Source organism: Sapajus apella, unplaced genomic scaffold (genome assembly GCF_009761245.1).
Source record: "Sapajus apella isolate SASKATOON/1434 unplaced genomic scaffold, GSC_monkey_1.0 scaffold180, whole genome shotgun sequence".
NCBI lineage: Eukaryota > Metazoa > Chordata > Mammalia > Primates > Cebidae > Sapajus > Sapajus apella.
In genome coordinates this window covers 694,126-711,609 of record NW_022437120.1, presented here as the reverse complement: position 1 = coordinate 711,609, position 17,484 = coordinate 694,126, and the positions used below count along the sequence as shown (strand labels likewise).

Genomic DNA, 17,484 nt, shown 5'->3' with positions numbered 1-17,484 from the left:
TTCATTGTCTGTGTCACATTTAGGTACAACTATCAAACATAGATTAGATTTTTTCACATAATCCCATGTTTCTTGGAGGCTTTGTTCATTTCTTTTTACTTTTTTTTTCTGTAATCTTGCCTTCTTGTTTTATTTCGTTGAGTTGATCTTCATTTGTTGAGTTGATCTTTCTTCTGCTTGGTCGATCGGCTACTGAAACTTGTGTGTGCTTTGTGAAGTTCTCATGTTATGTTTTTCAGCTCCATCAATTGATTTATATTCTTCTCTAAGCTGTTTATTCTCATTTGCATTTCATCAAACCTTTTTTCAAGGTTCTTAATTTCTTTGCATTGGGTTAGAACATGTTCTTTTAGCTCAGAGAAGGTTGTTATTACCCACATTCTGTTTCTGTCAATTCATCAGACTCATTCTCCATCAATCTTTGTTCCCTCGCTGGTGAGGAGTTGTGATCCCTTGGAGGAGGAGAAGCGTTCTGGTTTTGGGTATTTTCATTCTTTTGCGCTGGTTTCTTCCCATCTTTGTGGATTTATCTACCTCTGGTCTTTGTAGTTGGTGACTTTGGGATGGGGTCTCTGATTGCATGTCCTTTTTGTTGATGATGAAGTTATTTCTTTCTGTTTCTTAGTTTTTCTTCTAACAATCATGCCCCTCTGCTATAGGACTGCTGGAGGTCCACTCCAGACCTGGCTTGTCTGAGGATCACCTGTGGTGGCTGCAGAACAGTAAAGGTTGCTGCCAGTTTCTTCCTCTGTTATCTTTGTCCCAGAAGGATACCCATCAGCTATCCACCTGAGCTCTCCTTTATGAGGTGTCTCTTTGGATGTACAGGAGTTTGGGGAGCTACTTGAGGAGACAGTCTGTCCCTAATAGCTCAAGTGCTGAGCTGTGAGCTCCGTTGTTCTGTTCAGAGCTGCTGGGCAGGTATGTTTAAGTCTGCTCCAGCGGAACTCATAACCACCATTTTTTCCCCAGGTGCTCTGTCTGGGAAGGTGGGGGTTTATATATAAGTTCCTGATGTGCTGGTATCTTTTTTCAGAGATGCTCTGCCCAGTGAGGAGGTAGCCTAATCACGGTCTGCCAGCAGAGGCGTTGCTGAGGTGTTGTGGTCTCTGCCCAGCTGCCGTGTGAACTTCCTTGTGATTTTGTTTATAGAGGTATAGTTAGAACTGCCTTGGTAATGGCGGACTGCCTCAGTAATGGCAGACTGCCTCGGTGATGGCGGACTGCCTTGGTGATGGCGGACTGCCTCGGTGATGGCGGACTGCCTCGGTGATGGCGGACTGCCTCGGTAATGGTGGACTGCCCTTACCCCCACAGAGGTGGAGTGTCCTGGGTCCAGCTGTGCTTGCTGTGAAACTCTCAATCCAGAGCGTTTCAGATTGCTGGTCTTTTTGGAGGTGGGACCTGCTGAGCCAGATCACCTGGCTCCCTTGTTTAGCCCCCTTTTTTTCAGTTGAATGGATGACTCTGTCTTCTAGGCGTTCTAGGTGCCAGTTGAAACGGCTGCCCAGATTTGAGTGAGTTTTTCTGTGCCGCTGTGCTGGCTGAATCAGCCATGCTGGAAACTCGTGGCAGTTTTCCGCTTGGGAATCTCCTGGTCTGCGGGCAGTAAAAACTCGTTTGGAAATGTGGTGATCACTCACCCTCTGCATTCTGGCTGGGAACTGCACTCCTGAGCTGATCCTATTCAGCCATCTTGCATCTTGTCAAAAAGTTCTTTCTTTTCTAAAGCAAGTAACTATCACCAGTGATTGTAGTTTTTTGTTTGTTTTTAGTAAGCTGAACTTTCAGATATCAATGAGCTTCAGATAGGGTGTGTTTGCTTTATATTTATATAAACAATATTGAATATTATTTATGTTGAGATTACAAATAATAGAAATACTACCTGGATAGTTTAAATTGAAGAGCTCACACTATTTTCTTTCCATGGTAACCAACTATTTTGATATACACTGAAATTTTAAATTGCCTCATTTTCAATTATTGCCATTAAATTATATCAATTAATCTTAGGTTTGTAGTACTTTCTAGACTACTATAGGGACATTGATTTTTTTTTCCATGTTTGTATAACTAGCTAATCTGGACTTCGTGTCCTAAAAATGCTACTAGCTTAGCTATTAAAATGGGTAGAAAATCTTAAAAATCTGTCAGTAGGATTTTAGTAATTTTAAAAACAGGAATAGAGAAATAGAAGAAAAACTGTTATAATACCAAGTAAATGGCACATAACACATTTCTTTCTGCCTTTGTGGAATTTTAAGGAAATGAGAAGATGAACTGAGCTGTTTGTCTTACACATCTGTCATTTGGAAGTAATGCGTGATGTTGATTTGATATAATTTGTTAAGTTGAATGAGAATGCATGTAGTTTATAGACTGTTAAATTGAAATAATGTCCCACTATCTGGCCAGAGGAAGATTACTCACTTCCATTGAGCATGTGTTTGTTTGTGGGTTTTGTGGGTTTGTTTTTTTTTTTTTTTTTTTTTCTGTTAGGAGGTTGGATTTTCACTGACCGGTCTACATTTTTCTTATTCCTTTGTGACAAGTGATCTGTAAGATGACTGGCTGGTCTGTGTCAGAGATGCTGCCTGTAGTGAGGCCCTGTGATGAAGAGAAAGGGGAAGTGTGTTCCCACTTGCTGATGCTGATCAGTTGTTTAAGTAGCTGTATACATTACCCAAAGTTCTTTAGAAACTGACTCATTATATAGGAACCCTTAGGACTGAAAAGAAGCCATAAATTATGAGCTCATTTGACTTCAGAACATGAATGCTCTGTTGAATGTTCCCATAACACAGTGAATAACATAGTTAATTTGTCCTTTATCCTTTTCCTGGCATACAATCCCTCCTGCTACCCCTTCACCCTCCCCTGAATACATCTGGGCATGATTTATGAGTAATAATTGAATTTCTCACATAGCATAGCTGAGCTGTCCTTTGCAATCAAGAGTCCATATACGCAAATATATTCTGCTGCCACACATAGAATCCCATTGGAAGAATAGCTGGCAAGTGCTCAGTTCTCTAAATTGTTGCAATAAGTTGGTGAAGCTTTTTTTCTGTGCTTCACCTGCCTATGGAGTTGAAATGTTTTCAGTTCTCTCAGCATTAATATATTTAAAGGAAAAGACCTCTCTCTAGTGACCTAAGATCTCATGAAATATGAGTGCTTATTGCCTGTCAAAGTGATTGCTGACTTGCATTTAGAATAATGGTGGTGCTGATTGATGGCAGCTCTGAGTTAGGTCAGACATGGACACTGGCCATTCTGCTTCTGTTTGGTATGATTGGCAGCCAAATACAATATAGAAGTAGGAAAAAATATGTGTGTTATGTGTGTGTGTGTACATATATATATATATATATGTATATGGATGATGGATTATACAGCCATGCTTCTCCATATTTTGTTTTGTGAGGTAGGGGAGAAGGTTTCATGATTTATAGATAGATAAAAAAATACCTTTGGATGGAGATGTTTTTGCTAAACTGCTGAGCTACATGTCCATTCTATTATTAAGTAATCATGGGCCTATCCTTTTGCACGCCTGATCTTCCTCTGACCTGGAGGGAGGTAACTGCATTCTGAGCATGCTGTTGGGCCTTCTCCTCCTGTCCAGGTGAATGTCTCCATCATTCCTGCTGTTCGAATTATGCTAATTGATATGGTATCCTTTTTTTTTTTTTTTTCCAGTCGTAGAAATACTTTTTTCCATAGTCCCCCTGTCAGAAGGATGAATCTGCCTGGTGATAGAGAATGTTCTGTCTGTTCCTCCCATCTACTCAGGTTTTCCTGTGTCTATTACCCAAGATTCAAGTGCTCCAGATAAATATAGGTTCATTTGGGGTTGATAGGGTAATACCCCCATTCGAGAATGGACCCCTGCAGCATAAAGATATGATACCTGGCCAAATGGCATACCAGTCTAGGAAGGGAGGAAATGAACAGTGATGGAATTTCTACATATGTAGAGCATATATAATAGCTGAAATTGGCCAGGTACGGTGGCTCATGCCTGTAATCCCAGCACTTTGGGAGGCTGAGGCGAGTGGATCACCTGAGGTCAGGAATTTGAGACCAGCCTGGCCAACGTGGTGAAATCACATCTCTACTAAAAATGCAAAATAATTAGCTGGGTGTGGTGGCGGGTGTCTGTAATCCCAGCTACTCACGAGGCTGAGGAAGGAGATTTGCTTGAACCCGGGAGTCGGAGGTTGCAATGAGCTGAGATTGTGCCATCACCCTCCAGCCTGAGTGGCAAGAGGAAAACTCTGTCTCAAAAAAAAAAAGCTGGAATTAGTTAGCTTTTATTATGTGCCAGACACTGCTCTACACCTGTTACACATTATCTCTCTAAATATCCAACAACCCTATGAAGTAGGTATGTTATTTCCCCCATTTTACAGTCGAGGAAACTGAGGCATAGAGTGTTTACATTACTTTCCTACTGCATAGCTAGTATTTGGAATTTCCTTCCAGCATTCTGATTCCCATCTGACCATAGACTTCTAAGCTGTATCATCCTTTTTTTACAGCTACTAACTAACCCTGATTTCAAATAATTCACATATGTTTATTTAGGCTGTAACTGGATTTTGAGACAAGACCTTACTAACCAAAAACTGATCCCCAGAAATACTTAGACTTTTTTATTAAACTTTATTAAGTGATGTCAAGGGGTGTTACTTGATTTTTCTTCTAGAATTGGTATGTACATTTTTTGTTTGTTTTTCCTCCCATCAACACTTTTTAGTGTTATGTGTCAGGTGCCTTATTAGTTACTAGAACATGGAAATTGCTTCAGTAAGACTGTAATTGTATCTAGTGATAAACTCAATGTTAGAGAAACATACTGGGCACCTATCATTATTAGGCTGCGTTTGCTTAATACTAATTTTTCAGTGAGAATGTGTTTCCAGTTGTGGGTGTTCCTTTTTTGTCTTCTTTTTGCCCCCAGGCATTGTCTACCCTGGACTCCATCACTCTGATGTACCCTTTCTTTTACCGTCCTATGTTTGAAGTGATAGAAGATGGCTGGCATTCCTTCCTTCCTGAGCAAGAGTTTGAACTCTATTCCTCAGCTGTGAGTTAACTTTTGAGAACTGTCGGTTATGAAAAGTAACCCAATACCTTATTTAACTTGTGAAAATGATCACTTCTTTTGAAGAGTACTAAGGTGAAGTTGACTTGTCCATTGCTAATCTTAATACATTTAAAAGGATTGAAGCCATACGGAGTATAATCTCTGATCAAAAAGGAATTAAATTAATAATAAATAATACTAAGATATCTAGGAATACCCCCAAGTATTTCTAAATTAAACAAAACACTTGTAAATAATCTGTGTGTCAAAGAAATTAAAAAACATTTTGAACTAAATGATAATGGTAATGTAACCTATTGAAATTTGTGGAATACAGACAGCTAAGGCAGGGGTTAGAGATAAACTTATAAATTTAAAATTTTTATACTAGAAAAGAAAGAAAAATTTAAAATCATTCATCTAAGCACCAACTTAAGCTAGAAAAAAGAGCAAAGTAACTAGAAAGAAAAAATAATAAAAATAAGAGCAGAAAGCAATAAAATAACTAGAATAAGCAAGTTTAGCCAAGTTGGTTGATCTAAGATCAGTATACAAAAACAAATTGAGTTGGCAACAAGCGATCTGGCAGTGAATAAAATAGGAATAAATTTAACAAGAAACTCAAGATTATGCACTGAAAGACATAAAACATTGTTGGAAGAAGTTACAGGAGATCTAAGTAAAAGGAGAGATATACTGTATGCATCAATTGGAAAACAATATGGTTAAGGTCAGCGGTTAGCTGACACATGTGAAGGACCATTAGATAATAGATGTTTTAAGCTTTGTGTGTCATGTGGTCTCTATTACAACTACTGAACTCTGCTGCTGTTGCATGAAAGCAGCAATCAGACAAGACATCAATGAATGGGTGACACCATGTTCTAATAAACTTTATTTGCAAAAACAGGCAGCAGGCTGGATTTGGCTCATTAAAGTGGCAGTTCTCCCCAAATTGTTCTATAGAGTCAGTGCAATCTCTGTTAAAATTCTAACAGGTGTTTTTGTGGAAATGGAAAAGATGATACAAGTTTTATGGAAATGCAAATTTAAATATATAAGTTTATGTGGAAAGTCAAAACAGCTTTGAGAAAACAGTAGTTAAAAGGATTTACATACTTTATTACAAAACTTGTAAAACCGCAGTAATCAACAGAGTATGGTACCGGCATAAGGAAAATGTTAAGTAGCTTATTAGAAACAGCTAAAGGGAGAATAAGTGATTTGGAATATAGATCTGAAGTAATTACTCAGAATGCAGAACAGAGAAAGAAGATGGAAAAACAGAGAGGTTAGACACATGCATGCATAATAAAGGAAGAAGATCCAATATTTATCACATGGGAGTTTAGGATAAAAGATGATAGAGACTGGGGTATGGTGGCTCACACCCGTAATCCTAGCACTTTGGGAGGCTGAGGGAGGCAGATCACTTGAGCTCAGGAATTTGAGACCAGCCTAGGGAACATGGCAAAACCCCATCTCTATGAAAAAATTTAGCTGGGTGTGATGACGTGTGCTTGTGGTCCCACTTACTTGGGGGTCTGAGATGGGAGAAATGCTTGAGCCTAGGAGGTTGAGATTGCAATGAGCAGTGATCATGCCACAGCACTCCAGCGTAGATGAGAGAGAAAGACCCTGTCTCTCAAAAAAAAGAAGAAGAAAAAGATGATGATGATAGAAGAAAGACAATATTCAAATAAATAATGGTTGATAATTCTCCAGAATCAGTAACAGTTATTGAACCCTTAAGCCAAGGTATCCCAGCAAATGCCATACAAGATAATAAAAACATCTTTATACATGTTGTTGTTCAGCTACTGAACAATAAAGCAAAGAGAGTGTCACAGAATTAGCAAAAAGACAAATTACCTGCATGGTGTTAGATTAATAGAGGAAAAAAATTTGATCAATGTCTATTCATGATAAAAGCCCTTAGAGTTGGATTTGAAAGGAATTCGTCTAATCTGATAAAGGATGGCTACCAAAACCAAAAACATACCAAAAGCAAATCTTGTATTATTCCCTCTAGGTTCAAAAATGAGGCAAGAATGTCCATTATTACTGTTCCTAGTCAGCTCAGTAAGAGAAGAAAGAAAAATACAGGGTATAACGATTGAAATAAAGGTAGAAAAATTGTTATTTGTTGATTCTATGCTTGTCCACATGGGAAAAGGAAAGAACCTTGAGATCATGGGGATTTCTCTACACCAAACACAATTCAAAGAGATGCAGTTAAAGTGCAACAAAGGTTATAAGGTTTCTAGGAATATATCTAAGAAAAGATAGTAAGACCTTTATTGAGAGCGTTATAAAAATTTATGGAAAAATTTTTAAAAGCTTAAATAAGTGGAGAGAAAATATACTCATGGATAGAAAGACTGAATATTCTAAAGATGTAACTCATTCTCTCTGATTTATAAAGTCAATACAGTCTTATTAAAAACCCCAGTTGGTTTACACTGAATTTGATAAAAGTTACATGGAAGACCAGAAGACCAAGAGGAGCCAAGTTACTCTTTGAAGAATAAAAAAGTAAGAGGAGGAGACTTAGCCTACTAGGTATCAAACTTATTTTAAAAGTTATGGAAGTTACTAAAGTGGACCAGTGGGATGGGATAGAGAACACAGCACATTTGGACTGACAGAGTGGCATTGCAGATCAATGGAGAGTCTGTCATTCTCCAGAGTAGGAAATCAATAAATAATGTACCATGGTGAAAATTCAAGCAATAACAGTATAATCATGTTGTTTAGAAATTTAAAGGTAAGTCGGCGTGGTGGCTCATGCCTGTAATCCCAGCACTTTGGGAGGCTGAGGTGGATGGATCACCTGATGTGAGGAGTTGGAGAGCAGCCTAGCCAACATGGTGAAACCCCATCTCTGCTAAAAAATACGAAAAATTAGTTGGGCGTTGTGGTGGGTGCCTGTAATCCCGGCTGTTCAGGAGACTGAGGCAGGAGAATTGCCTGAACTCGAGAGGCAGAGCTTGCAGTGAGTTAAGGTTGTGCCATTGTGTTCCAGCCTAGGCGACAGAGTGAGACTCCGTCTCAAACAAAACAAAAGAAAACAGAAATTTAAACACCAAAAAAGCTAAAAATACTGAAAACGATTGCCTTTGGGGAAAGCAAATTGGGATGGGCTAGCAAGGAACAGGTAACTCCATTTTTCTAAAAATAATAAATCTTTAGAAACCGTGCGTTTATTTATTTATTATTTTTTGAAACAGAATCTCACTCCGATTGCCCAGAGTGGAGTGCAGTGGCGCTATCACAGCTCACTGCAACCTCAGCTTTCTGGGCTCATGTGATTCTTTCACCTCACCATCCCAAGTATCTGGAATTATAAGGGTGTACTACTACACCTGGCTAATTTTTGCATTTTTAGTGGAGACCTGGCTTGGCCATTTTGCCCTGGCTGGTCTTGAACTCCTGGACTCAAGCAATTTGCCTGCCTCAGCCTCCCGAAGTGCTGGGATTACACGTGTGAGCCACTGTGCCTGGACTAAAAACTATATTTTTAAAACTGGTAACATAAATATATTTGAAAGGTGAAAAAAATTAACTAAAAATGTGATACTGTATGTTACAAAAGCATTTTTAAAAAGTGATAATGTTGTCTTAGAGTACATCTAACATACTACATTAGGTTAGGCCAGCTCAGATATACAGAACATGCTGAAATTTACATATAATTTGATTTTTTTTTTTTTTTTACTGTAAAACCTTTTGACAGTCTTCAAGCAGTTTTCAGTTCTGATTTTTAAAATAAGTTGTCATTTGATAGTTTTATGTTGTATACTTTTAGCCCTTAGTGTATTGAGTTTGAAATTATTTCATTGACTCCTGAGCTTAACCTTCCTTAGTAGTGAGTTGTTACTGTTTTAAGAAAGGTGTTACCAATCTTAGTACATTTTTCTCCTTTTCTAAATAGCAGAAAAGAACAAAGGACTTGATCTAGCTAGTAGCTCTGTTCTCATCTGTCCTGGGGATGCATTATCTGTAGTCTTACAGTCTTACTTGTGCTTTAAGAGGATCATTAACAAACTAAATGGGACCCAGAAAAGGAAGAAGTGGGATGATGCTGGCCATGATAATTATGGGTGTGCTTAATATATTTAACTTGGAGAATAGAACACTAAGGAGAAACAACCGTCTTTCAAACATTTGGTAGGATACCGTGTGAAATAGGGAACTTGTCCCGTATTGTCTGAAAGTTTGGTAAAAACCAATAGAGAAAGTTACAGAGCAATGATTTTTGCTCAGTACTAGAGAGAACTTTCTAGGAATTGTTGATACCTAGCAATGCAGGAAGCTGGCCCTGAACCATAGAACCCCTTTTCTCTGCAGCCATTTACGTATAAGCTAGATAGCCTCCTATTCAATTCCTGCGAAATGGCTTCTTCGTCGGTGAAAGTTGATCTGTAAGGTCTTTTAAATTTTCTCAGATGATTTTGTGATATTGAGATAGTTGTTTAGCTTTGAAGTATTCTGTGTTTTTCAGACCAGTGAATGGAGGCTAAGCTATGTCAATAAGGAATTTGCTGTCTGTCCCTCTTACCCACCAATTGTCATAGTGCCCAAATCCATTGATGATGAAGCTCTTCGGAAGGTAGCTACATTTCGACATGGAGGGCGCTTCCCAGTACTAAGCTATTATCACCAAAAAAATGGGATGGTAAGTGCACAGCGCTACTGTTTGATGTACCAAAAGATTTGGCTGGGGGATCTTTTCGTAGAAATGTTCCTTTTTTCTATCTGTCTGTTCATTGACATGATTGTCCAGGTCTCCCCCACTAGGGCTTCCTTTATGTCAGCTTTAGGGAATCAGGAGTAGAGTGTTTTCTGTGGTGAGGATGTGACTGAATTCTTTGCATGATCCTGCTCAACCGCACAGAAGCCCTGAGAGACACTGTATAAAGGAAACTAGTGTTTATTTGATGCTTATGGCGACATTCTTCTGGTAGAAAAATGAGAAATTTCTCGGCTCAGAATAATTTAATTTTTCTTACCAACTTTCCATGTGAAAGGCAAATTGAGCAGAGCTATTTTCAAAGGTAGAAGAGTGATGCTCATGTCATTTAGTCACAACTCTTGTAAACACTGAATTAAAGAAGGAGCTGAGATAACTTCCTTATAATGGTGGTCTCTTGAAAGAACTCTAAACCATTCACCAGGGAAGAGATTAGTATAATGGGCACTGATTACTTGAGAAAAGTTTCAAAAGCGAACATTTCCAGATAGATAGTTGGTAGGATAGTTTTTGGAAACAAGTAGTTAAATCCTGGAATACTGAAAAGGATGGTAGAGGCCACTGGAGGATAAATAATAGACAATCAGCTTTTGAGGTATTGAAAATGATTTCCAAAACAATGAGAACAGTGTTTGAACTTTTAAATTTTGCCACTGGTGCCTTTACTTTCTGTAATTTTTGTTAAAACCTGCCAACTCTATGTATGTTTAGTTGAAGTCAAGGTTTACTGGCTCATAGGCCATTATTATCTTTATTACAGGGCCAGGTCTGTGGGTATTTGACCCACACGCTAAATGAATTCCAATATTTGATCTTAAAGAGGCGATATGATTTATTATGTGAAAGTATTTTGAGACAGAGAAATTGTGTAAAAGCTTAAGGCTTATCTTTTACAGTTACTAATTGTTGTCAATACATGCAAATATTTCTTTGCTTGTGGGTCAAATCCATCTCCACAGCGTCACAGGATTATTTTTGAGATACTATTAATCTAGCTAATTTCTTTCTGTATTCAGAAACTTTAAAAGCAACTGCTGTTGAATTTTCAGCTTTACTGTGCTTCTAGGTAATCATGCGAAGTGGCCAGCCACTCACTGGCACAAATGGGAGGAGGTGCAAGGAAGACGAGAAGCTGATCAATGCTACCCTCAGGGTGGGGAAGCGTGGCTACGTCATTGACACCCGATCCCTGAACGTGGCTCAGCAAGCTAGAGCCAAAGGAGGTGGCTTTGAACAAGAAGCCCATTATCCCCAGTGGAGGCGAATTCATAAGTCCATTGAGAGGTAAAAGATTCCATAGATAGTAAGGACTCTTATTAGAAGCTAATTACAGTGGACAAGGTGTTAGTTGTTCAGAAATTACAAGTGTTCAAATTAACCTATGCATTAATTTAGGGTCAGTAATTGGCTAGTCATCTTCTCATTTTTTTGTCAGCTTTATAAGGTTTAATTGACAAGTAAAAATTACATATTTGTGATGTACACTGTGCTGTTTAGATATATGTATGCATACATTGTAAACTGATTAAATTAAGTGAATTAACATAACTATCACCTCACATAATTACCATTTTTTTGGATGGTGAGAACATTTAATATTTATTCTCTTAGTAATTTTCAAGCATACAGTATATTATTTTTAACTACAGTTACCATGCTGTACAATAGACCTGCAGAACTAATTCCTCCTAACTGAAACCTTGTAACCTTGGATCAGCATCTCCCCATATCTGTCTCCCCTTCCCCAGCCCCTCCTGCCAACTTTCTCTTCCTCTGGTAACCACCATTCTACTCTCTGTTTCTATGAGTTTAACTTGTTTAGATTCTACATATTAAGTGAGTTGATGCAGTATTTATGTTTCTGTGCATGGGTGCCTGGCTTATTTCATATACATGCTGTCTTCCAGGTTCATCCATCTGTTGCAAATGAAAGGTTTCCCCTCTTTCTTATTTTTACTTTTATTTTTGAGATAGAGTCTAGCTCTGTCATGCAGGCTGGGGTGCAGTAGCACAGTCCCGGCTCACTGCAACCTCCGCCTTCTGAGTTCAGGTGATTCTCCTGCCTCAGCCTCCTGAGTAGCTGGGGCTACAGGCACACGCCACCACGCCTGGCTAATTTTTGTATTTTTAGCAGAGACAGGGTTTCACCATGTTGGCCAGGCTGGTCTTAAACTCCTGACCTCAATTGATCCGCCTGCCTCGGCCTCCCAGAGTGTTGGAACTTCATGCGTGAGCCACTGTGCCCAGCGCTTCTTTTTTTTTTTTTTTGGGACGGAGTTTCGCTCTTGTTACCCAGGCTGGAGTGCAATGGCGCGATCTCGGCTCACCGCAACCTCCGCCTCCTGGGTTCAGGCAATTCTCCTGCCTCAGCCTCCTGAGTAGCTGGGATTACAGGCACACGCCACCATGTCCAGCTAATTTTTTGTATTTTTAGTAGAAACGGGGTTTCACCGTGTTGACCAGGATGGTCTTGATCTCTTGACCTCGTGATCCACCCGCCTCGGCCTCCCAAAGTGCTGGGATTACAGGCTTGAGCCACCGCGCCCGGCCCCCAGCGCCTCTTTTTTAAGGCTGAATTGTATTTTATTGTGTATCATACCACATTTTCTTAATCCATTCATCCATTGATGGGCACTTAGGTTGAATCTGTATCTTGGCTATTATAAATACTGCTGCAGTGAACATGGGAGTGCGGATACCTCTTTGAGATCCTGATTTCATTTTGAATATTCAAAATATTTACCCAGCAGTGGGATTACTGGATCTTACCACATTTTCATCTTTAATTTTTTGAGGAACCTCCATACTGTTTTCCACAGTGGCCATACTAATTTGCATTCCCACCAGCATTGTACAGTGGTTCCCTTTTGTCCATATTCTCAACACCGCTTGTTGATCTTGTCTTTTTAGTAATAGCCATTCTAACAGGTGTGGGGTGATACCTCATTGTGGTTTTGAATTTCATTCCTCTGATGATAAATGATGCAGAGCATTTTTTTTTTTTTTCAAATACCTATTGGCCATTTGTATGTCTTCTTTAGAGAAATGTCTATTCAGGCCTTGCCCATTCTTTAATCAGGTTATTTGTTTTTTTGCTATTAAGTTTTTTACATATCTTAGATATTAACCCCTTATCCAGTGTATTGTTTCCAAGTGTTTTCTCCCATTCCATAGGTTGTCTCTTTACTCTGTTGATTGTTTTGCTGTGCAAAAACTTTTTAGTTTGATGCAGTCTCATTTGTCAATTTTTGCTTTTGTTGTCTGTGCTTTAGAGGTCATATCCAAAAAAATCTGTGCCCACACCAATGTCAAGAAGCTTTTTCCTTGTGTTTTCTGCTAATGGTTTTAATTTCAGGTCTTATGTGTAAGTCTTTAATCTACTTTGAGTTGGTTTTTGAGTATGATGTGAGGTAAGGGTCTAGTTTGTTGTGTATGTGCATACCCAGTTTTCCCACCACCACTCACGGAAGAGACTCTTTTTGCCATTGTAAGTTCTTGGCACCTTTTTCAAACATCAGTTAACCATAGATGCATGGATTTATCTCTGGGCTCTATATTCTATTCCATTGGTTGATGTGTCTGTTTTTATGCCAGTACCAAACTGTTTTGATTACTGTAGCTTTGTAGCATATTTTAAAATCAGGTAGCCTGTGAGGCCATCAGGACGTGGGCTTTACTTTGATGAGAGATTTTTTTTTTCAGTTTCCTTACTCATTATTGGTCTGTTCAGATTTTCTTTCTTCATGACTCAGTCTTGGTAGGTTGTGTGCTTCCAGGAATGTATCCATTTCTTCTAGATTGTTCAGTCAATTTGTTGATGTGTAATTGTTTACAGTAGTCTTTTATGATCCCTGTATTTCTGTGATATCAACTGTAATATCTCATCTTTCATTTCTGATTGTATGTATTTGTGTTGTGTCTCTCTCTTTTTTTAGTGAAAGAACCTTTAGCTAAAGGTTTGTCAGTTTTATCTTTCTTTTTGAACAGCCAGCCCTTGTGTTTGATAAGTGGAAGCTGTGCTCTTGGAGGCCTGCAGGAGTCCCTGTCACCAGCGTTCTTTCTCTAAGCCAGCCCTGTGGTCTCATCAACACAAGGCCAGCCCCTGTGCATGTGGATTAGCAGTTGCCACACTGAACAGATTTCCTACCTATGCTTGTATTTTCCTAAGTCAAAGACTTTAGAGATTTAATTTCTCCCCATATGGACCTATTTTCGCACAGCTTCCTCCACCTGTAGTTTCTTGTTTGCACTGTAAAAGAGTCATTTGTAAGTGCCTCTAGGGGGTGAATGGGAGCTGTAGCTAGGAAACAGTGGGATCTGAGGTGGGCTGGGTAAGACTGCTGATGGCACAGGCTCTCTAGTGTTAGATTGGTGGGAACAGGATTGCAAATGTCAGTGGCGCTGTGTCTCCTGACCTGTCACGAAATGCGGGGTTCTGGCCTCTCCTCTAGCCAAATAATTCACCTATGTGAACTGGGTTTCATCTGTTTAGATGAGGAATAGGTTACCATGGCAGGCATTTTAAGCTTTACAGCAATGTGTGAATATTAGTTTTTCAACCTTTAATCCTCAAATTACTGTATAGCAGTGTTAATATTTTTATAGTATTTTGAACTACTTTTGCTCTTGGATATGTTGGGGGCTGAATCTTTGGTTTCTTTATCTTTCTGTTTTCTGGGTTTTTTATTTTTTACTTTCTTATTTTTAAAAGGTATCACATTCTTCAGGAAAGCTTAATCAAACTTGTGGAAGCTTGTAATGACCAAACACATAACATGGACCGATGGCTCAGTAAATTGGAGGCCTCTAACTGGCTGACTCACATCAAAGAGATTCTGACAACTGCCTGCCTCGCGGCTCAGTGCATCGACAGGTAAAGTGCATTTCAGCGTTCCTGAGCGGACATGCGCTGATAAGTAGACTTTGTGTTTATCCAGACACATTTATAAATTATGTGAAAGTCTGCAATAAATTACTGGGTAGGCTAGTCAGCAGCATCCCATTATTGATGAGGTGCATGCCTAGCGTCTGGCATTTAATAGATAATGTTTGTTTGATGAATGTGAACCATGTACATGTACATGTCTTCTGTGACACACATTTTTATAAGTACTAATGGACCTCCTTTTTTTTCTATCACATCCTTAAATCATGAATTAGCCAATTTTTTCTTAAACTATGAAAAAGAATGAAAGGAACTTTTCTTAAAGAAACAAACTTACCTCCTTACTTTTGAAATATCAGTGAAAGAAAACATAAAATTTTGTTACACAGTAAAATGATCCTTTCTAACCTCTGGGATATCTTATTTCAAACTCCTTGATATGTGCCATTACGTCTGGATCTCAAGTTGAGAAAACGTAATGGTAGTGATGTTGAGTATATGAAGTGATTTTAGTTTATTCACTCAGTTAAAGGTTGCTAATCCTTGAGCCTTGTGGCAGAAGACTTGAACAGAGGCAGAAGGATTGGCATAAATTCTTGCAGAAGCTTAGAATGCCCTTTTTAAGAAGGGGATTCCACTGAAACAGTAGGTAGGTATAATGTTATCACCACATGGCTAGATGGCACTTTTCTTTGAGATTTTAATTTGTTTTATTGATGCTTCTGTATGAGGGAAATATATACGTAATTTGTTATGGACAGAGAGAAATTCATAGAATGGGTTGCTAAAATCATGTCGTAAGTCAGTGACAGAACTGTGAACAGGTAGAATCCCTTGGGGTCAAGATTGCCAGGCTATCCCTGTTCTTTTTGTTTTAGGCGTTAGGTAAGCCCATTTCGCTAATAAAATGCGGGAATTAAAGACCAAGGTTCTATGGCAGAGAAATAACAAATGCATAATGATACTGTTAATACTGAGGGTTTTGTTTCTTTTTAACCTAAGTTTACCAGATTTCTCCTTACATTGAAAGTATGGAGGCTTTTGTTTTCTTATGAAACAGAAATTGCAATAAACAGTTACCACCACATTGTCTCAGTTTTCAACTCTAATAACACGATGATACAGACGAAGACATCCCACAGTGCAGAGTGCAGAACAATTCTCATGATCTCCACCTTCATTTAGTTTGAGCTGGTCACCTTAAATGCAGAGACTTCCAGACTCTTGGGAAGATTCAGGATTTTGGTTTATTTTGCCATGTTTGGGTTTCTTTTTCTGATATATATTAGCCTATTATTTATACCTCCATAAAAATTTGCCCTTGTATATAATTACTGAAAGCATAAAAATAGACTTTAAGTGAATTGAATTAAATTTAGAATATCTCAACATAATTAAGGTATATCTGCAATATATACAGGAGACTTAGAGTACATGCTCATCCCTTTCAGCCTAGTCATTAGATTTTATCCAGAGAATGGGGTTAACCTATCCATAAGTGACTTCGAGGAATCCGTTAACTTTTAAATTCGAAACCCCCAAATAGTTCAGCAGAAGACAACATCTACAGAAGCTAAGTACATCATCTGCAGTGTAATAAAAATTGGCATAACCCAAATGTCCAACTATAGGATTAAGTAAACTGCAGCTCATCACTGAATAGAATATTATACACAGGCATAGCTTGGAGATGTTGCCAGTTTGGCTCCAGAAAACCACAGTAAAGCAAATAACGCAATAAAGCGAGTCACATTAATTAACAGTATTTGGTTTTCTAGTGCATATAAAGTTATGTTTACACTATGATGCAGTCTGTTAATTATGTAACAGTATCATGCCTAAAAAAGGAATGTATATACCTTAATTTAAAAATACTTTAGGCTGGGCGCAGTGGCTCATGCCTATAGTCCCAGCACTTTGGGAGACCGGGGGGGTGGATCATCTGAGGTCAGGTGTTCAAGACTAGTCTGGCCAATGTGGTGAAAACCTGTCTCTACTAAAAATACAAAAATTAGCCAGGCATGGTGGCATGCCTCTGTAGTCCCAGCTACTTGAGAGGCTGAGGTAGAATTGTTTGAACCCAGGAGGCGGAGGTTGCAGTGAGCTGAGATCATACCACTGCTCTCCAGTCTGGGCGACAGAGCAAGACTCTGTCTCAATAAATGAATGAATGAATAAATAAAATTTTATTGGTATTTGAGATTATTGACCCTGGTAGAGGGTCTTGCCTCCCCATTGATGGCTGCTGACTGATCAGGGTGGTGGTTACTGAAGGTTTGGATCGCTGTGGCAATTTCTTAAATAAGACAGCAGTGAAGATGGCCACATGAGTTGACTCTTCCTTTCATGAAAGATTTCTCTGTCGCATGTGATACTATTTGATAGCATTTCTCCCACAGTAGAACTTGCAAAATTAGAGTCAGTCCTCTCAAACTCTGCCACTGCTTTATCAGCTAACTTGATGTAGTGTTCTAAGTCTTTTTTTTTTTTTTTTTTTTTTGGTCATTTCAACAATATTCATAGCATCTTCACCAGGAGTAGATTTCATCTCAGGATACTACTTTCCCTGCTCATTCTTAAGAAGCAACTCCTTATTCATGCAAGTTTTATTATGAAGTTGCAGCAATTCAGTGAAATCTTCAGACTTCTATTTAGGAGACAGGGTCTTGCTTTGTTGCCCAGGCTAGAGTGTAGTGGCAGGATCACAGCTCACTGCAGCCTAGAACTCCTGGGCTCAAATGATTCTCCCAC

General features: G+C 38.8%; 1 protein-coding gene across 2 annotated transcripts in view; it reads left to right on the top strand.

Annotated features, from left to right (window-relative positions):
* The window catches only part of MTMR9 (myotubularin related protein 9), a 48,062-nt gene that overhangs the window by 16,716 nt on the left and 13,862 nt on the right, over positions 1-17,484 (top strand). Inside the window, exons 3-6 of one of the 2 annotated variants that reach the window (XM_032268384.1) lie at positions 4,970-5,095; positions 9,600-9,773; positions 10,915-11,132; positions 14,560-14,721. In XM_032268384.1, coding sequence (XP_032124275.1) covers positions 4,970-5,095; positions 9,600-9,773; positions 10,915-11,132; positions 14,560-14,721 — 680 coding nt within the window. The remainder of the gene's footprint in view (positions 1-4,969; positions 5,096-9,599; positions 9,774-10,914; positions 11,133-14,559; positions 14,722-17,484) is intronic. The other variant, XM_032268385.1, reaches the window with a different exon arrangement.